This window comes from Halichoerus grypus, chromosome 2, assembly GCF_964656455.1.
Source record: "Halichoerus grypus chromosome 2, mHalGry1.hap1.1, whole genome shotgun sequence".
Taxonomy (NCBI): Eukaryota; Metazoa; Chordata; class Mammalia; order Carnivora; family Phocidae; genus Halichoerus; species Halichoerus grypus.
Window position 1 is genome coordinate 8733916 of NC_135713.1, and position 21886 is coordinate 8755801.

General features: G+C 39.0%; 1 protein-coding gene across 5 annotated transcripts in view; it reads right to left on the minus strand.

The window, feature by feature from the left end:
* The window catches only part of CTNND2 (catenin delta 2), an 892725-nt gene that overhangs the window by 161202 nt on the left and 709637 nt on the right, over nucleotides 1–21886 (minus strand). For all 5 annotated transcript variants that reach the window (XM_078066561.1, XM_078066564.1, XM_078066562.1 and 2 more), the window contains one exon: nucleotides 7500–7683. In XM_078066561.1, coding sequence (XP_077922687.1) covers nucleotides 7500–7683 — 184 coding nt within the window. The remainder of the gene's footprint in view (nucleotides 1–7499; nucleotides 7684–21886) is intronic.

Sequence of the window (21886 nt, forward strand, 5' to 3'; positions counted from 1 at the left end):
GAGAGTGGGAGGCAGAGGCTTTCAGTTATGGAATGAGTAAGTTGCAGCAGCAAAACAGATTATTTTAATGGTCGGATAATATTGGCAACCAACTGAACTTAACATAAAAGTGATAATAATTCCTCCTCTCACCTGTGGCTAATGCAAGAGGTAAACCAGATAAAATAAATGTCCTTGGAGCTTCCCAGCCGGAGTGTGATTATCACTAGTATTACTTTGTGAACGGGTTTTCTCAAGGTCATTCCAGAATTAGTGGCTCTCCATGGGATCAAGTGCTCATCCATTATATGGGTTAAAATGACTAATTGAGGGTCTGAGTTTAATTATACTCATAAGCAAAGGCGCAGTGCAGCTCCTTTGATGGGCTTAATAACAGTCTCGTGTACACAAGATAGATGGAAAAATTAGGGTTGTATATTGTTGTCCTTCAGGACAAGATGTTGAAGTGGGAATAGAATAATAAAATAAATAAATGACTCAGCGGCTCTAGGAAATGAGCTGTGGAAGTTAGCAAAGCCAGCCTTATGCAAATACTTTGGCTGGAGATAGAGTCCTAAGCATGCATGACTAAATGGAACTCAGCCATACAGTAATAGATTGGAGTTGTCTTACTGAGCTGGCAGATTCAATGGTAAAAAAAAGGATACTCAGCAAGGCTTCACCTATAGTTCAGTCTGCAATTATGACAATGGCCACGATAGGGATCTTTAGGATATTGATTTGTGATATTTTAAATGGGAAACACAGTCGTATTTCATGCGAAATCTAGAAAGCATTCATTCTGCACTCAGCTGCAGGAGCTGACTTCCTTAGATGATCCTTCTTTCATGTCACGTGCCCTGCTTGAGAACCCAGAATGACTTCTGGCTGTTTAGAGCATCGAACAGATCTGCAGAACTTTCAGAAGGTAGTTTAAAGACTGGAGGAAATGGGATGTGGGTTCATAAATAGAAGCAGAAAACACAGAAACCAGAGCGACGTATGGGGAGATGCTTATTTACAACTATGTAGTCCAGAGGCTTCAGGTGAACCTCCTTTGGCTGAGGCAGCCACACCTAGGCTTGCAGAACCCAATCCCGTGCAAGGGATGTTTGGCCTTGTACCTGAGGGGATGATGGCCTAGAGAAAAAACAACAGCTCCCTATCTGGGTGGTTTGTTCCTGTGCGTGAAGACTGTTTGGGGATGGGCAGCTTCTCTGAGTTATTTGCAGCTTTGGAGGCCCCCCCTGGACTATTTCCTAGGGTGACTGTAGGAGGTTCCTAGGGCTGCTGGAATAAGGTACTACAAATGGGGGGGAGAAGGGGGGCTTAAAGCAACAGAAACTTATTCTCTGACAGTTTGAGAGATTAGAAGTCCAAAATCAAGGTGTCAGCAGGGCCATGCCCCCTCTGAAGGCTCTGGAGAAGAATCCTTCTTCGAGTTTTCCTCGCTTGTAGTGGCCTTCGGCAATGCCCGCGCATTCCCTGGCTTATCCCTGCCCCACTCCAATCTCTGCTTCTGTCTTCACATGGCCTTCTCCTGAGCGTGTATGTTTTCTTCTTATAAGGACATCCTCCATTGGATTTGGGCCCACCCTAATTCATTATGACCTCATCTTAAATTTTAAATAATTTTATCTGCGAAGAGCCTATTTCTAAATAGGTCACAGTCTGAGGCTCCTGGTGGACGTAAATTTTTTTGGTGGGGAGGGCACTTATTTAACCTATTACAATGATCTCAGCCAAAATGAGCGTGTCCACAGGCTGAGCCAGTCTGACCTTCACTGTTCAGCAATCAGGTTGTGGTTGGTCAATACGCATATCGGTTGAAGGTGATTATTTTGGCCAGAAGTTAGGAAAAGTATTTGATCATACACTGTACAGTGAAACAATGGTGAGTACAGAACTGAATCTCTTTCAAGGTCTGACTTGCCTGATTTAGGCCAAAGGAGAGTGGTTTCCTGGAGGACTCCTTAATCATAAGGTGAAAGAAAAAGAACTAACCCAGTAACTTCATGCATCCTTACGGCTTAAGCCTTATCTAACATTTTATCACATTTATTTTAGGCCATATTTTAAAATGGCTTTTATTTAAAATTAAAGCTTAAATTGTGCAGCATTAGGAGCAAAAGACAAACATCAGCAAAGAGGAAAAGATGAGGAAGAAGGGGAGGGTAAGTGTGTGTCCAGGGTGGACACTGGCAGAAGGAAGCTTTCGGAGATGGAGCCTGACCCGGGCTAATCACCAGCAGCTGTCATGTCCGCTGACCCCACCTGCCCCTGCCGCCTGGAGCCCCACCATCCAGTCACCACCACTCTTATCAACTCGCTCCTTCAACAAAATTTAAGAGATTTTTTTTTTTCCATTTCTATCCTCTTTCTTCAGTGACAGATAGATACTTCAGGAACAAATAGAGATTCGCTTTTGAAAAATTCCATTTCCTACCCCAAAATGAATTTTAAATGGAAAAGGACTAAGGGCATTAACTTTTCATTTTATATTTCATATGTGCTTACATTTTTGCTATGTCAACATGATATGATATCTTTCCATGAAGATTTACTGTGCTTTTTTAGAGAAGGCAAGGGCAAAAAGTCTCTTCTCTTTGGAACACTCCCCGTGAGTGTGTCCCGGGATCGAAGCTGGCGGGGTGGGGTTGGTACCACCATCGATATTGGTACAAAATATTGTCAAAGAGAAGGTTTGAGAAACTGGACAGAGTTTATTAGGACTGTATGGAATTATCTAAAGGTTGGACAGCGTTAGCGTTCCAGATTTTAGCTTAGGAAGGCTTAGGCTTTTTTTCTAACTTAAATTTCCCTCTGATAAGCTTTTGAACATTTACGAGTGGTACAATTTGCATTTATAATATTTTTTTTCTTTCTGAAAGATGAAAAGGTGATCTCTTTTAGAATAGTAATTGCTGAAATTCCTAACCTTGGCTTCCCACCCTGAAATGACACAAACAAGTTTGAATCCTGCCAGGAACAAAAATTTAGAATAATGCTCTCCATTAGTGATCAGAGAAATTTACTTTTACCTACCAGAAGCTCTTACTGGAGCTGCAAGCCACCTGGGGTAGGAAATACTACCGGGGGAAAAGAGTGGAGCCATCAGTCAAAGAGAATTAAGTGACCAGTAAGAGAATGGAGGAGTCTGAGTATTGGAAAAATAACATCAACTTTATTATCTAGGGTATGTCTTAAAATATAGTCTCATCTTAAAAAAAAAAAGGCATCCATTGCTCTGACTAATTGCCTAAATTAAGATTTAAGGTGGAGGTGGAGAGAAGGGGCTGATGTGGGGCTCCATGACTAACTCTCCAGGTGCCTCCCACTCCATACTTGAGGCCTTAGGAGAAAAGAATGGGAAGTAAGAAAGGAGGAGGAGGAGGAAGACAGTTGGCAACTATAGGCAAAACGGATGGATGTTGGCTGAGAGGATGCCACTCAGGAGCTGTCGAGAAGCAAAGTAAAGGAGCCAACACAAAGGGGAGTAAGTCCATCGCCAGTTGGGTGCTCAGTTGGTTGTGTCGCTCTGAGCACAGATCTGTTCCTGTCACCTCACAGGACACTGTATTTCCTCTCCGTGTGGAAATAGTGGGATGGTCTGGACCAGGAGTCAGGATGTGAGTTCAAGTATTGGCTTCCCAACCTACTAACCATGAGCTATTGAACATACAATAAATACAAGAACAAGCGATGTATTTGAAGCAGAAATTTCTGGTCCTTGGAAGACAGGGATTTTACACATCAAAATACTCATTTAATTTTATTTGAAAATCTTGTCTCTATTGACAATGCATAAAATTAGTTAATAAGTATGTTGCCGGGTCAAACCTTGGAATGAACAAACACACACATGTGCACACGTATAACATACACACAGCTCCATTCTTCGATTTCTCTAGAATTCATGAGAAAGGATGGTTTCCATTCAAACTCAGTATTAGAGAAAATATCACCCGAGGACAGCTAGCTGAATTAAATTTAACTGACATCTCACCTATCAAAAATATTTAAATAGTGACTCATGTACGTTGCTACTTGTAATTTTTTAAATTCCAAGTGTTATTTGGTAATGAATGGTAATGAGAAAATCACACTCTCAAAATAAATTCATAAAATGTATAATTATGACAAGGATTGAATTATATGTAACTCCGGATCCTTAAAGGCTACGGAGGATTCCTAGAAGTTGAAATACATAAAAGTAAATACTTGAAAAGAATTTTAATACAACCGGATGGTCCTCAACAATAATGCCTTAGTTTTGAAAATGCTTCTTTAATAAGATCTAAAAAAGGAAGAGAATAAGAAATATTGTGTGCATATCTTACGTTATTTTTTGAAGGTTACTAATTTTCTTTGCCTTCACAGTGAAATATCCAGAAATTACATGAAATGAACTGAATTGTTTGCGTGCTGTGACACTCAAGGTGGTTTATACCAATTCAGTCACCATTCCTTCCAGAGTCATCTGTTGAATTCCTTACACACCTGTGAGCGGGCAGATACATTTTGTAGGCCAAATGCAGCTGGTTCTCGGTTACCAGCTAAACAAGGTCCTGAATCCTATACTTAACGTTCTAGCCAGATTTCATGGAATATGATAGTGGTGGTCACGACGCATTGGAAAAGAATTATAACATGCAAATTTAGCATTTTACACAATTTAGGCAACTTTCAAAATCAAAGCTATAAATTAATAGGCCAGATCAAAGTATGCAAACGTTATACAAGCTTACTATATCCTTTTGGGTAGGAATTCACTGTATCACTTTATATACAATATATATTTAGTACATGAAAAAGACAAGGACAACTGCTGTGATTTTTTTTTTTTTCTTTAAGAAGCACCAAAGCACCAAATTCTTTCTAAATATTTTGATAGAAGAAAATGTTCCTTGCAAAGGTACCAGCCCAGATCTGGTTTATAAACTGAGACAATCTGGTTGTTAATTTCCATTTTAAGGAGTATATTCAAATCATTTCTGCAGTTCTGGGAGGACTTTTGCTGGGCCTTGTTTATTTCCACCTTCCGGGTCCCTCCCGAGCACACAGCAGACTCTCAGCAAATGCTCATGGACAACACTGTTGAAAGGCAGGAACAGCACAAGAAGTAATTTCTTTAACGTAAATAAAAAGCTAGGCTTTCTCAGAAAAATCAAGAATGTATATAACCTCAAAAATTAAAATCTAGAATCTTCCATCATGATAAAAACATTTGTGACTGTTCTGGTGTGTTGCCAACACTGGTTGTAAGTTAAGTGCCAAGTATTAGTAGAAATTTCTGGAAACTTTGTACCCACTGAGTATTCAATAAATGCATTTTAGCCCCTCCCCAAGGCTATTTTCTTCCTCTCTTAGTTCAAACTGCTCATCACTGTGGAATGATTCATGAACACATTCAAATAAGGGGAGAGATTATTATTTCTTTCTGTAGAAGGGCAGAGGGTCAATGAATTAAGAGGGAAGTTAAGTATTCACCATATATTGAAGGGTTTTGCTTTGCCAATCACAAGGTAACTCAGAACTAAGAGATAAACCCCTAAACCTGGTTGCATCTTAACTAAGAAAACCCAATTTGGCTACATGAAACTCTTTCTAAATGAGTTTTTTGCTTCCTATGTTGTGGTTGCTCCTTGCCACATTCAACAGCTGAAGCCAAGCCTCTGTGTGTGGGAACAAACCAACCTTCTCTCTAGGTCACAGCCCAGATGCTAAACTCAGCCAGATGACCTACCAGGGGGATTCACGAACCTACGCGGTCTAGCTTCTTCATCTGACTTTTCATCAAATGGTGCTGAATGTACGCTAAGGGCAGTGGGCTACCTCCATTAATCAAACACCTTGAATGCGTAATTATGTTACTGTATCATTCAAAGAGAATTTTAACTGACAGAGTTAACCAGGTCTTTACTGACCATACTTCTACAATTGATTCTGAGGCACTTTTCCCATGATCAGGAACAACAGACCATTTCCTTTTCTTTCCTTTCCTTCCTTCTTTCCTTCCTTCCTTCCTCCCTTCCTCTTTCCCTCCCTCCCTTCCTTCCTTTCTTTTCTTTTTTTCTTTCTTTCTTTCTTTCTTTCTTTCTTTCTTTCTTTCTTTCTTTCTTTCTTTCTTTCTTTCTTTCTTTCTAACTCTATAAGTCAAAGATGCTCAGGAGGGAAAAAAAAAAACTACCTATAATAGTTGCAAATAACTGAACTAAGAAAATCAGGTATAAAAAGTGAGAAGTGTCTACAGTTTTAGCCTCTGGAAGGAGTTATATTTCTTCTGGTAGGGCAGGAGGTTTCTGAAGGATAACAGAATGTACGAGGTTATAAAATAAATGTCTCAACAGGGAGTTTTGGAGAACTGTAAATTTGGCTTATGGTAAAGCTTTGCCAGAGAAATCATGTCCAAAGATCATTATTTTGTGACCTTGAGGAAAAGCAAAATCATTAGAGGATTTCCTATTCCTGTCTGTGAATACATGTCGATATTTATGGAGGCAGACTCACTTTATCTCCCTCTATGCACGCACATTTACACAAACACGCCACTCTTCTCAAGACTGGAAGTTGGGAGCATTGTTATAAATATTCATGAGATAATTATTATTAATGTCACCAAAGTGATTTTGTTCCTCCTCAGGAGAGACTAGTTTTTGCACCTAGAAACCAATCAACTGTAGGAGAAATGACAGCTTTGAGGCAGCCCAGCTAAAACAATTCTGTACATTTTATGTTTGAAATATAGATTATTTGACTGGGTGTTCTTCTGAGTCACCCTTTTGCCCTCATCTCATCATTAAGTTTATCCAGCAGAGATTTCCAACTTTGGTACAAAATACAGTATCCTTGGGAGCACAGTTTCCAGAGATGGGAAAAACTGTATCTTGATTATTACATTCTTTTCTAAGAGCAAAACTTAAACAAAAGTAAAGATGATTCTAAGGCTTCTCAAGAGGTTTCTGGGGGATGATTTTTGCAAAAATGCATTGAGAGAGAATTAGAACGTACTTGCTACTTTCATTATTTAAAAAAACATTTCATACAACAGACTTTATTAAGAAGTTATCTCTAAGCAATTATAGTTCTGGCAGTCACAGAGAAAATTTTTTAAAAATAAAAAATGAAACTAACTAGCGATGGCAGTTAACTAGATCCCTATGTGTATGCCATAGGCCCTCCCCCAACCAATTGGCCTGCCTGGCTGTTCTATATGCATAATATATTATAACACAGGAAATTACTGTGAACTATTGTCTTTTAAAAAACTAATTATTTTTGGTGGGAATGAAAATGTTTATTTTTTTGCCCAAGACCCAAGAAAACATGTTAAGTAAGTAAAAAACTAATAGTGGAAGATGTCTACCCCTCCTTAGTACCTCATTAGAAATGGTTTTTGCTAGCTTCTTATCCTCCTTTACCATCTTTCTGGGACACTGTGATCCTCAGTGAAACAGCGGTTGAAGTTAGAGAAACAAAGTGAATGACAGCAGGAGGAGGGCCACCAGGATGGGACTCACCTTAGGCATCCAGTTGCATTTCGCAGCACCTGTGAGGAATGTAGCTGTATTTTCCGATCATCCTGAAGAGGTGAATTTTCCCAGCCTGAATGGGGGATAATCACGGCATTGGTCAACACTGCAAGAGTGTCCTGGATGATTGGCATTTTGAGTGCGTCGCAAGATGAGAGGTTCCAAAGGACTCCTGCAAGACACACATACACAGAGCTTTGGGATGGCCACTCTTTTTTTCTCATTTCCAAAGCGTTTTCCCTCATCAAGTTAACAGCATGGGCAGGACGGACAAAGAGAGGATGAGCACATGTCCTAGAGCACATCTTTAATTCCTTAACACCTGTGAGAACCCACTGAAGGGGCGCTGTAAAAATCTGACAAGTGGGCAGAGGACTTGTGTTATGATTGTCTTTGTGCCATCATGATGAGTAACAAGTTGGAGATCTGATCTGAATGGAGAATACCAACCAGACTTCTGTTTACTATTAATACAATGGGACCAAGTATCCAAAATCCAACCAAGATGGAAGAGCTGTGAAAGTTATCTGAGCTACAAACTAGTAGGACATCTTGGTTTTATCCCAGATCTCAATATGCACATATGGACTGTCGGATTGACTTGGCCCCCATTTAGAACCAGCCACCATTACGCGGGACCTTATGAAAATCCAGAACCAGGTCTGATGACAACAGGATCAACAAGGAATTTAAATTTACTGTCACTTGTGACAGCTTTGTCAGTTTTTCTCAGAAAGCAATGCTCGTGGAGGACCCAGAGATTGGTCTTCCTTATGTAACTAGGACAGAGAGCAGCAGAAAGTGGAGAGCATGTCTGCAGTGGACAGACTATAACCATCATTAATGTAGGCAGAGCAAAAGCAAAGGTCTTAGGTCAGGTGGAATTTTTTAGGCTTTTAAATATTTTTAAACAAAACCTTAAAATGGGATCAAGTTTAGAAAAACTCATCAGTATTGCATAGAAGTTATAATATTTGAAAATGTTTTTATTTTTTTCTTTTTAAAACAGTTTTTTTAATTAACATATAATGTATTATTTGTTTCAGGAGTACAGGTCTGTGATTCATCAGTGTTACACAATTCACAGCGCTCACCATAGTACATATCCTCCCCCTTTTAAGGTATTTTTTGTTATTGTTCAAAACAGAACACATAAAGGTAAAAGAAACAGAATTATAGTCTACTTTTTTATGAAAGAAAAATTGTACTTTCTCTCAAGACTAATCTAAGTAGACATTATCACTGCAGATACTGAGAATAAAATATCATGGTTATCTTTAGAAACACAACTTCCATCTTACTTGTTTAATAAGCTTTCAGTAAATTTTAAGACGAGATTGTGTTTCGTCTATTGTGTTAGGAATAGAACAAACAGAACACAGGTATTCCTGAAATTTATTAGTACCTTCATGGTATATGTTGAACTTATCAAGGGCATGAATAATATTAATCTGAAAGTTGATAATGTTGGATTGTTCATAACCGTAGGGAGAGTTTTACATTGGTTCTGTAAAAATGTGACTGTAGAGACAAACTCTTTTTCTTTTTTTTTTTGAAGATTTTATTTATTTGTCAGAGAGAGAGAGAGAGAGAGAGAGAGAGAGCACAAGTAGAGGAAGTAGCAAACAGACAGAGAAGCTGGCTCCCTGCTGAGCAAGGAGCCCGACATGGGGCTCAAGCCCAGAACCCTGAGATCATGACCTGAGCCGAAGGCAGACGCTTCACGGACTGAGCCACCCAGGCGCCCCAAGACAAACTCTTTTCAACTGTCTTTCAAAATAACATTTGCTGGGAATTTTACTGAGGTAAATGCAAAGGAAATAAAATATTTTTGGTGCCCATTATGTATAAATCAATCCTTTAGTACAGGGGGTTGGCTTGAGGGCAAATCCTGCCTGCTTGTTTTTGTAAATAAAGTTTTATTGGAACATAGCTCTGCCTGTTTATTTACATACTGTCTATGGCCCACAAGGGAAGAGTTGAATATAGTTTGACTATATGGCCCATAAAGCCTAAAAAATTTACTATCTGGCCCTTTACAGAAAGATTTTTCCCCACCCTGCTTTAGCATATAGACCATTTTCTATAAATTTCTGTGTGCAGGTTTGCATTGCCGTTGGTATTGTAAGTTGGGTACACAAAAAATGCTCAGTAGTACACAGAAAGTGCCCCAAAATATATTCTGATTCAGATGGATTTGAAATGCTAACAATATTATCATGTACATTTATCTTGTTTTAAATAATATATAAAGCTGTGTATTCATTCAATTAAGAAATATTTTATTAAATTTTAGATAATCAAAATACATTCATTTCCAATCTTAGCGAAAATTCTTTTTTCTAATAAAATAGATTTGCAAACTTAAAAAGCACATTAAAATGAAATTAATATCTATCCCAGTATTTGAAAGTAATTTTACAAAGTACCACATTCAAGGGTTTATGTCTATTCTTCTACGTATACTATGCACACATACAGACAGAAAATTTAGATTTTTTCATTCTGAAATCCTGATTTGAAAATATCAATCCATGAAAACTGAAGTATGTAGGTGCACCTGGGTGGCTCAGTTGGTTAAGCGTCTGCCTTCGGCTCAGGTCAAGATCCCAGGGTCCTGGGATCGAGTCCCACATTGGGCTCCTTCCTTAGTGGGGAGTCTGCTTCTCCTTCTGCTCATGATCTCTCTCTCCCAAATAAATAAATAAATCTTCAAAAAAAAAGAAAATTAGGGCATGTAAATGTTCTAAAATATGGGTGGCGTGTTTTGCTGTAAAATACATTTCCTCTAAAAGCTAAATAGCAAAAGAGAAATTTTTGCATTTTTACATGCAATGAATTTAAAAGAATCTAAAGGCATTCTAGGATAATAAAGCAGTTTTTACTGTTTTCTTTTTTTTTTTAATTAGAGAGAGAGTGAGTGAGCATGGTGTTGGGGGTGGTGAGGACAGAGGGAGAGAGACAATCTCCAGCACAGTTCCCACTGAGCGCGGAGCCAGATGCGGGGCTCAATCTCACAATCCTGAGATCACGCTGCACCAAAATCAAGAGTCAGACCCTTAACTGACTGGGCCACCCAGGCGCCCTTACTGGTTTCTAAAAATCAGAAAAAAAGGTCAGAAGAGGGGAAAATCAAAGGAAATATAAAGGTCTAATCTAATATCTGATAGAAGTGAACAGATGGAAAGGAGATGGTCCAAGATAACTCTTTATTGGGCTCTTCTCTCCGTTACTTCCCTCATTAATTAACTAGGATAAGCTCATTCAGAACCGAGCGCGGACAGGAGTCTCCTAGTTCCCACTCGCTGCATCTTTCCAGGCTGGCTCCATCCGTGTTTCACATTCCAGAGAGCTTATCACAGCGCTTGCCCCATCTCTGAACTTTCTATATTACTTCACATCTGCAACCCCCAAGTGCTTCCTGACCCATGAGAGCTACGGTGGACCTCTGATCAGAGGCTGCTTTTATCACCTCTGCTTGGGTGACGACTTGGTCAAGTGGATGTAATGTGGCAGAATTTCTTTTGGGGGGAATTCCGTCAACCGGTTGCAGGGAGCCCTCAAAACTTTGAGTTTGGTTAGATTATCTGGACACAGAGACAAGCTTGAGTGTAGAACCACAAGTTTCTGGGGCCGTTGGAGATAAACGCTGACATGCCTGGCAGAAGTCAAAAGTGGGTAACAGCCAAGAACTCTACAGCTGTCTTGCTACAGACAGACAGACAGACAGACAGACACACATCCATTAGTCCTGGCAGACGGGAGAGAGATTAGTGAGAAAAACGACCAAATCTGGGCATTCTCTATGAAGAAATGAAGAAATGGTTGTTCTGCTCACATTTCTCTTCACTCCTTCCTCTTTATTATGTTCTTCTGTGCTGGTTTAACACTTTTGTTCTTCTCTCTTTTGACATCCCTTTCTAACGGTGGAGCCCAATCCTCCTCCCTGTGCATGAGCACTGGACTTAGAGACTTGCTCTGATCCGCATAATATGGTGGAGGTGACGGTGGGTGGCTTCTGAGGCTGGGTCACAGAAAAGGCACTGTGGCTTCCTCCAAGCCCTATCTTGGATTGCTTGTTGAGGGGAAGCCTGCTCTCATACTGGGGGGACCTTCAAGTGATGCCCTGAAGAGGCCCATGTGGCAAAGAACGGGGCCTCCAGCCAACGGCCATGGAAAGACCGCCTTGGGATGGGACCTCCAGCCCCAGCTAAGCCTTCCGATGATGCAGGGATGCTGAGGGATGCTGAGCCAGAACCACCCAGGTTTGTCACTCCTGGACTCTTGACACTCAGACACTGTATGGGGTCCCTTCTCCTTCCTCTCCTTTCTCTTTGTCTCTGGACTCATTCCCGCCCCCCCCAACACTTTTTTCTTAGCTACCCCTGTCATTATAACTTAGATCCACTTGTTCTCTTATTCTCTTCATAAAGTGTATTGTGAGAGAACAGAAGATCTAGGAAGGAGGATCCGGCTAAACACTGCAACTAAATTAAAAATGCATTTTGATTTAGATTATAAATGATGAACTTTTTTTTTTTCTTTTTTAGTACGCGTGCTGCTGAAGGGAGCACTCTGAGTGATTAACTTTTAAAAATGTATCCATCTTCATGTTTGCAATTTATTAAATGTCCACTTTCTTGAATGTGGAATAATCCTGTTTCATTTTTCCATTGCTGCTGTAACAAGTTACCACAGACATAGTGCTTAAAACAACACATATTTATTATCTTACAATTCTGTAGGTCTTAAGTCTAAAACAGATCAGCAGGGTGGTGCTCCTTCTGGAGGCTCTAAGAGAACTTCCTCGTCTTTTTTAACTTCTTTTTTTTAAAGAAGATTTTATTTATTGATTTGAGAGAGAGAGATTACGAGAGCAGGAGTGGGCGGGGGGGAGGGATGCAGGGCTTGATCCCAGAATCCTGAGATCATGACCTAAGCTGAAGGCAGATGCTTAACTAACTGAGCCACCCAGATGCCCCTGTCTTTTCTGACTTCTAAAGGTTTGCCTGTGCTCCTTGGCTTGAGGCCCTTCTCACTCTGACCTCAGCATCCATTATCATATTCCCTTCTCGGACTTTGATACCCCCGCCTCCCTGTTATAAGGATTGTTGTGATCTCACTGAGCCACCTGGGTAATTGGGGATAACCTTCCCATCTCAAGATCCTTAACTTAATCCCATCTGCAAAGCCCCTTTTACTATCTAAGATAACATTCACAGGCCCTGAGAATTAAGACATGGACACCTTTGGGGAGCCAACATTCAATACCACACAACCCGTTAAAATACTGCTATGCTTCAAATAAAATTAAACCTCTTCTTACAGCTTCATGGTCAGGAGTTCCACTACATCTTTAAATTCGTCCTGAATCACTCATTCATTTATTCACTCCACGCACATTAAGGACCTAGGTGCCAGGTTCTATTTGGTGCTGAGGTTACATTACTGAATAAAACAAAATGTCCCTACACTCAGGGTCCTTCCATGGTTGTAACAGTCATTCTACTGTAGCCAACATGGCCATATTTCTTCTCCTTGAACACACACAAGCTCATTTGTAGCTCAGATCTCTTAGATTTACTGCTCTCTTAGCCTGGAACATTCTTCTCCAGACCTTTCCAAGGCTGATCTTTCTTTCTGCTCACATGTACCTTAAATGTGCAAAAACTCAGAGAAACATTTCTGGATCATTCTAAACTACTTCCCCGACACTTGCTATCAGATCTCCTATTTTAATTTTCCTATTTTCCATGCTTTTTTATTATTTGATCTTCTGCCCTTTGCTCACTATTCTTCCCCACAACAAGGTCCCGGCCATGACATGAAAACAAGGGGTCTGTCTGAGTGTTCATAGCATACAGAACACACACAGCACATAGACTATGCTCTGACACATATTAGGTGCTTACCAAACAGGTGCTAAATAAATAAAAGAATTAATAACTAGATGATAGACCCTTATAAGATGACAGGTGCTCCAAGCATTGTACACTCCTTAAATATTACAGTGTGGCAAAATGAAGTCATGATTTAAAGAAATAAAATAGCAGAGGTTACAAATAATAAATCCAAATGAGAATACAAAATGTTACTTCAATGAGATTATAACCCTTGACTCTATAGAAATTCTACTTTTAGCTAGTAGAGAAAAATTTGTATCACTAAAAAACATTAGTCAATTTAGCATTAGAAGGCTTATCTCTAATGCTTCATTTGGGCAATTATCTTTTATTAACTCCCTGATAATTCTAAATTAGCCAAGGTAGTACTAAAATTTCCATTTGTGAAAAAACGGTGGAATAAACTGAATTCACAGTGGTATTTAGTGTCCATGCAAGCTACTTCATTTATTCTTATCTGAAAGTAACATAAAGATGTTTTAGTATTTTGGTTGATGGTCACTAGCAAATTTCAATTTACCCAATGAAAATATGTTAATTTCTTTGAGATTAAAATCTCCAATAAAATTGTTTTATGGCATCTTTCCTTTAATTATGTGTATTCAATAGCTTTCCCTTACAGTATAAAATTATTACTGTTCCAAATATAATTTTGACGGTAGGGTTAGTTGAGAAGACATTTAAATAACTAATTATGTATACTAAATATATTTAAAATATAGTTTATTTTTATTTCAGGCACAGTGTGGCTCCTTTCCTTGAGATTATCCATATTCATGAGCAGTAACTGGTTTATTAAAATTTCTTTAATAAAATCTTAATTACTTTCATTGGATACTTTACTTTATTTTAATAGAGGGTAATTGTGGGGTTTTTTTCCTCCCTAAAAGAGGTAAAGGATATCTTTAAAAAACTCAGTTTGACAGAAAATGTATTTTAATAATTTTAAGTCTTAAATCATGATAAAATCAAACATTGCCTATGGCTATGCAAGTCTTTCCTATGACCCCTCATTTGCTTTTAATCTTTAGACCTAAAACACAATCCCTGAACATGGGTAAGGCTCAAACCAAAGACAAGTTGTATTGAATTCATTTTAAATAAATGCTTTAAATATTTATTTTTAATTCATCAGCTAATTAAAAATTAACTTGATGTATTTACGAAGATTTATTTTTAAATGAATCTATCATTCATTTTATTCTGAGAGTGAAAATTTATGCACCTGGGGAAGGGAGAGAAGAGAGAAGAATGGGGGCAAATGAGTTACCTGCCTCCTCTATCCCCACCTGTTCATGCTTGAAGTCCTGGGTGGGTGGAAGGTGGCTGATCAAAATCTGGAGGCCCATGACACGCTACACTCATTCTACGTGTGTGCATGAGTGTGTGTGCTTGTGCATGAGTGTGTGCATGTGTGTGCACAAGTGTGTGCACGTGCATGTTGCATGCAGGTATCTAGGTATGTGCATCTGAGTATTTGGGTGTATCAGAGAAACACTTCCAACTATCCCTGAGAAGTCATGACCCTCAAGGTGTGGTTGTGAATTAGCAGTCTTGAAAGTTCTCCCAGATGGTATATGGGAGAGCCTCAACAAGATTGGCACACCACCCTCATTTAATGCTTTTAAAAATAAAACCATTGACCTTAAGTCAATGATAAACTTTACCAAAATGTTGCTACAATAATGGGCAGTTCAAAGTAAAAAGCAACTAATGGGACTACATCACACTACAAAGCTTCTGCACAGTAAAAAATGAAAAGAAAAAAAAAAAGTCCATCTAGAATGGGGCAAAATATTTGCAAACCATATATCGAACCAGGGGTTATGTCCAAAGTCCGTAAGGAACTCCTACAACTCAGTAACAAAACATAAACATTTGAATAAATATGGGCAGAGGAACAGAATAGGTATTTTTCTAAAGAAGACACCCAAATGGCCAGCAGGTACATGAAAAGATATTTGACATCACTCATCAAATCAAAACCACAGTGAGATCTCACCTCACACCTGTTAGAATGGCTAGTATCAAAAAGACAAGAGATAAGTATTGGTGAAGATGTGGAGAAGAGGGAACCCTTATGCACTACAGGGGTGAATGTAAATTAGTGGGGTCATCATGGAAGACAGTATGGAGGATCCTCAAAAAGTTAAAAATAGAAATACCCTAGTATCCAGCAATCCAGCAATCCCATTTCCGGGTACATACCTAAAGAAATGAAAATAGGATATAGAAAAGATATGTGCACTTCTCTGTCTATTGCACTGTTATTCACAACAGGCAAGATACAGAAACAACCTCACCCTCTATCAGTGGATGAACGGATAAAGAAGATGGGATACATATATATGGAATATTACACATGGCCACAAGAAAGAAGGAAATCCTGCCAGTTATGACGACATGGATGGACTCTGAGGACATTATGTTAAGTGAGATACGCCACAGAAAGACAAATACACTGTGATATCACTTACATGTGGGATCTAAAAAACCACACTTATAAAAACAGAGAGTAGAATGGTAATCATCAGGGGCTGGGAGGTGGGAGAATTAAGATATTTAGGGGTATAAAAACGCAATGAGTAGGTAAGTAAGTTCTGGGGATCTGATGCACAGCGTGGTGATCATACACAACAATACTGTATTATAAGCTTTAAAGTTGCTAAGAGACTAGATCTTAACTGTTCCCACCACAAAAGAGAAGTGATAGTTATGCGACATGACAGATGTGTTAGATAACACTAGGTAGTAATCCTGTTACAATACACAAATGTGTCAAACCAACACCTTATGCACCTTAAACTTACACAATGCATTATGTCAATTTTATCTCAAAAACAGTAAAAATTATTTTTTAAAAATGTGCTATGCGAATGATACTTTGAGAACAGTAATCTGAGGAAATGGATGTGATAGTCATTCCGTTATGCGTGTGGAAGAGTGTTTTAAAACACACATAATAAAGATGGTTGTTAACAGAGCTATAGAGAAGAATTTAATTTAAGCACTTAGTGTCATGCATCACAGGAAATCTTATAAGTAATTGTATATATTATTGTTTTAGGAAATTAGGATTGGATACTGGATAGTGTGACAAAGCCTGAGGGGATTTTATCAATTGAATATCAGTATTTCTGGGATATATGTGAGAAAAAAAATTCTTTGTTAAGATTGGAAGCTTTGTCTTACTTCTGTAAACCTTCCCCCAAGAGCAATCCATTTTTTGATGCTAAGTGATTCCCACCACCCAATTTATAAAGAACCTAAATTTAGGACCATTAAAAATAATTTTAAAAATTAAAAGAAAATGGCTAATTCGTTAGGCCAAAACTCCTCAGGTTTTCTTTCCAGAGTTCCAGGAGCTGGCTGACCAGAACGAATGACCTCTGCGTTCTCCTCTTTAATATTCCAGGAGAAGAAAGTGCAGTGACCATGGGGCTTAGGTGAAGGTTAATCCTTTTAGAATTCAACTCACCCAATCATTCTGAGTTGAGAGTCTCACAGAGGTAGTGAGGAGATGAGAGAGGGCTGCAGGGGCTGATAAATGTGTGGGGTGAGCAGGCAGAAGAACTAGATTGTCAGACTCAATAACCATAACCTGTCACCCCACTATTACCACTGCTGGCTTCTAGCCCCAATACAGAATTCTTTCTAAAAGCATCGCATACGCATTAAATGCAGAGAATCAAGCAGAATTATCCTTGCTTATTTTCAAAATAGGTACAGCATTTGGTTAACTCCAGAATGGATGAAGAGTGAGCTGTTCTTCACATTAGCAAGTAAATCAGATCTTTGCTTCTGGTTTGAGCTGATTACATCTACCTGGGCCAAGTTTAAGGTGCATAAGGTGTTGGTTTGACATGAGAGGTTTTAATTCCTGAAGTTCTAAAACAACTTGGTTATTGACGCAGCCATGGATGTTGAGGTGCTCTCTTGTTCCAAAGCCAAAACTGATCCCAGCAACACTCTGATGTTCAAATTTTAGCACTGCCAGTGCACATTAAAAGTGTTGAACATGCTAGTATAGATTAGTATAGGCAAGAGGCCCATATTCACTTACAATTTTTATTAATAATTTAAGAAATGATCTTCACTGGTTTCAGAGCTGGAACTAATTTTGATGAAAACGAGGTAGTTTTATAGACAAAAGATGGTGACTTTTTTTGAAGAAAGCATCAAAATTTAGATGTGTCTATGATATCTCTCTCCATCTCAAGTTGGATTCTGTAGATCTAAGCTCTTTTGAATTATAGTAAGTGTTTATAATAAAGGAATAACAAGCCAGATTCGAGTCATCAGAAATGAGGCTTATCTTCAGCTGGGACCAGGCAGTGCAGCTCCTATCTAAGAAGGAAGAAGCTCTTCTCATGGTATTTTATTTTTAAGTAAATTGTAGTTGAAAATAATTTGGAGGTGAAGGGTACCAAAATATGCCACCCCCAAATACAGCTCCTTGGCATATGGATAATTTTGAGTGAAAGGCCACTGAGCACCAACCACCAGGTAGAAAAAACTCTCCAGTCAGCACAACTTGTCCTTTTGTAAAGGAAATTTACATTTAGAAAGGAAATTTCCATTTGTCAAGATGTCTCCCTCTTTTGTACCAGGAAGAGGAGGACTCCTAAGGACTCTTACCAATGAAGAAAGCACCAACTTAAATCTGTAATCAAACATTAGCAAACAACCTTGTTTGACCATACTTTTCTTAGTCACTTTCCCATAACTTGTCTCCCCCTCTCTGAAGCCCCAAGCCCCTTTTCTTTTGTTTAGCTGAAGATGCTATATAAGCACAAATTCTAACCACCTCTTTGAGCTACGCATCACTGTGTGCTCCCACATGTATGTGCCATATGCATGTTAAGAAACTTGTTTTTCTCTCATTAATCTGTCTTTTGCTTGTCTAAATTACAGGACCCCAGCTGGAGAACCTAAGAGGGGTACAGGAAAAAAAAGATATATTTTCCTCCCGTACAAGATGTCAATGTCTGATAGTCACCATCTGTGAAAGTCATGGGTTCATGTTTGAACACAACATTTTGTAAATGAACCATAGAATTCTTTATTTTTCAATTCCCAAGAGATCAAGAGTTAGGAATATAAAATTGGGCTTGCGTGAAACTAGAGCCTTCCTCAATGACCTTGGGTAAGCCAGACCTTGAAAACAATGTCACCAAAGTACCCAAGCTGAGTTTTATAATCTCTGGAACCTGGCCCTGGGCCTCTTTTTCTAAAAGTGACTGCAGTTAAAGATTATGTCCTTTTATCTGACAACTGTCATATTCTTCTTTGTAGTAATAAAGATGATTTCTTATACTTTGGTTGTGTAGGTTTGTATAGTCCCAATCACATGTATTAAATAAAGTAACTTATTCAAAAATGATTGAGGAAGGGAGGGAGGATGGAAGGGAGAAAAAAAGGGGGATGAGAGAGGGAGAGGAAGAGACTGAGGGAAGAAGGGAGAGGAAGAGAGAGATTCAGAGACAATCAGCTCCATGATATAATGATTTTTAGAAAATGGGAGGTGAAAGCGCCATAATTTCTGGCCCTGGGTTAAATGATATGGGGACAGACTAATCCAACTGCTTGTTCTAGAAAATACCTACATCTGGAAGTTCAGACTGTGAACTAATCAGCTTGCTTATCAAAAATAATAGTTTGCTTATCAAACTATTATTCATGACCCCTGCCTCCCCGTGCCACCAGTCCAGAGCTATTATGTTATAACTCTGTCCAAACCCAGGTGTTTCCCGCCTTGGAACACCCACCTTAAAAACACCCAGCCAAGGACCTACAGCCTTATAAATACACTGCCCAGTTTCCCTTTTGACTCCTACCAGGTGGTATTCTCCATTACTATAGTAAATCCAATAAACTTAGCTTTGCTGATCTATAGGATTTTCTGGTGGTCTTTGGAGGAGTTGACAGTTGGCAAATGACATATATTACTGAAAATGAGTAGATAAGCTAATTTCGTCTTCAACACAGAGCCTGGCACATTCCTGAAACTGCAGGGCATCCACTGACCATAAAGCCATGACTTCATGTGGATAACCATGGGTGTTACACTGTTTGCACCTGTATTAAGTACCATAACCCAGAAGTTGCAAAGCCCCACACGCTTCTTGGTTGGGCCCCAGGCTGCCATTCCAAACTCTCTGGGCTTAGAGTGAGTAGGCAAATATGGAATTATAGAACCTTGCACAAAGATAAGGATGGCTATCTCCTTGAGGTTTTCTTTATTATACTACAGGTAGCAAGCACATCCTCCTCACTCCTCCTGCCAGGAATCAACATAAAGACTCAAACTGAATTTGTGGGAGCATCCTTAGCTAAGAATCCCTGCAAAGAAGATACCTGGGGACACTCTTCTATGTTGGGGCCATTTTAAAGTGCAACCTTGGTTCCTACGGTTCTCACCAAGAAGCTGCCTTGATGAAGACTGGTGGCAGAGTGAGAAGAGCAGGAGTTGGGAATCAGGCTGGAAGTTTAATTCAGCTCTCACATCATCAGGATTAAAAAGAGCTTAGCTCCCAGTGGGCTATCCATAGTTCCTACTGAATGAAAGAATATGGAATGAATGACATTATCGAGTCATGATGATGTTCACATACAGGGATCTCAGATTTTCAGAGTGTGACTGAGCTGGGCGTCCAAAATAAGAGCACACTGAAAAAAAAAGAAAACGAGAAGAAAAATAGCCAAATATACCTAACATTTTTGAGTTCTTGTGATACATGAGGATTTTTGCTATCATCTTGCATGTATTAACTCATGTAAACCTTCAACAATTTCCATTTTACAGATGAAGAAACTGAGACACAGAGCAGTTGAGTCACTCATCTAAGGGTATTACACGTGTAGGTGAAAGTGAAGGTCAGTAGTCTGGCCATGATGCATAGGAACAATCAGACAGACATTAGGCACGTAAATCTGCTACTTGAAATTGGAGAGAGGTGATGTGGTTTGCAGTCCTTTGAAGTACAACACACATGAACACAAGAGAATGTTCTGCTTTTCATCTTTTGCCAGTTTCTTTTTAGCCTCGGGTCATGTAGCTTGAGATATTTTAAGGAGTCATTTGAGTTCATAGAATGAAGAATATTCCACTTTGAAACAACTTTTGCAAGTAATTTTTTCTTGCAAACCTTAATTCTGTTGACCTGTACTAAAAATTTGCAGCTATAATCTTCCATGGAGAAAATACTGAACAAAAACCAGATTGAGATGAAGGGCAATTTTAAAACAAATCCTTTCCCTATCCACCGCACTAATTTTAAAACAAGGTCTTATTTTCCATTAAATAAAAACTGTTTCATATTGCTGTTCCATCATAACAATACCAATGGTAATCACAAGTCCTCATTTATTGAACCATTACCATGTCACATGCATTATTTTATTAATTCTTTACCCCAACCCTGGGAGAGAGGTATTGCTATTGATTTCATTTTACAGATTCATAACTAAAGATTTAAGAGGTTACAAAAATCTCCCAAGGACAGGTAACAAATAAGAGAGAAAGAGCTGGGATATAAATATAGGCTCTCATAGTCCAAATTATCTTGACTTTTAGAGACACTCTATTCAGAGGTTATTTTTCATGGAAAATATGACGACAGTGGATAAGAACATTAAGACTCAACTATTATCTCTGCTGGCCATTCTCAAATTTGTATTTCTGAGTTTCATTTCTATAACTCCACATTTGAACATTTGTTACTGCATATTTTCCTCTAAGCATATTTCCCTCCCCTTCATATTCCCCAAGCTAATCTACTACCCAAATTAGAGATTTGGGGAAACTTCCATTTCCTTGTGCCATTTCTTTGGTTTTAATTTTTCAGCAAATATTTTGTGAATGCCTCTGAAAACAAAGGACTGCTATGCACTCTGGGTAACATACTGTGAATAAAGCAGTGTCTACCTGGGGAGAGAAAGCAGGCACTTGCCCAGTGAAAAGTGAAACTTACACTATCAGGTTGTATATGATAAAATCCACCAACCCTCAGAAATGATGTGCCATGAGAATTCAGGTAACAAAAGATCACCCAGGGAAGGGATCACATAAGTCTACCTGGAAGAGGGGAGGGTCTTTGGTTGGCCCTTGAAGGATGAGAATAATTAGACATGGAATGGGAGCGAGGCATCCAGGTATCCAGAAAGAGAGAGAGAGAGAGAAGACTTGCAGATATGAAGATAGTCTTAACGTCCATGGGATCAGTTGTATAGTAGATGCCCACTAAAAAGTTAATTGAGTAAAAAAAAATGCATTTTTCAACAGTCAGAAGGAAATATCATTTGGGCAATCACAGTCTTATGCCAGAATGGTAGTTTTCCTATCCACCATGAGAAAATTAAGAAATATACATATGCGCAGGCCCCATCTCTGGGGATTCTGGTCTAAGTGGTCTAAGTGGGCCCTGCCACCAGCATTTTTTCTTTCTTTTTTTTTTTTTGTAAGACTAGCAA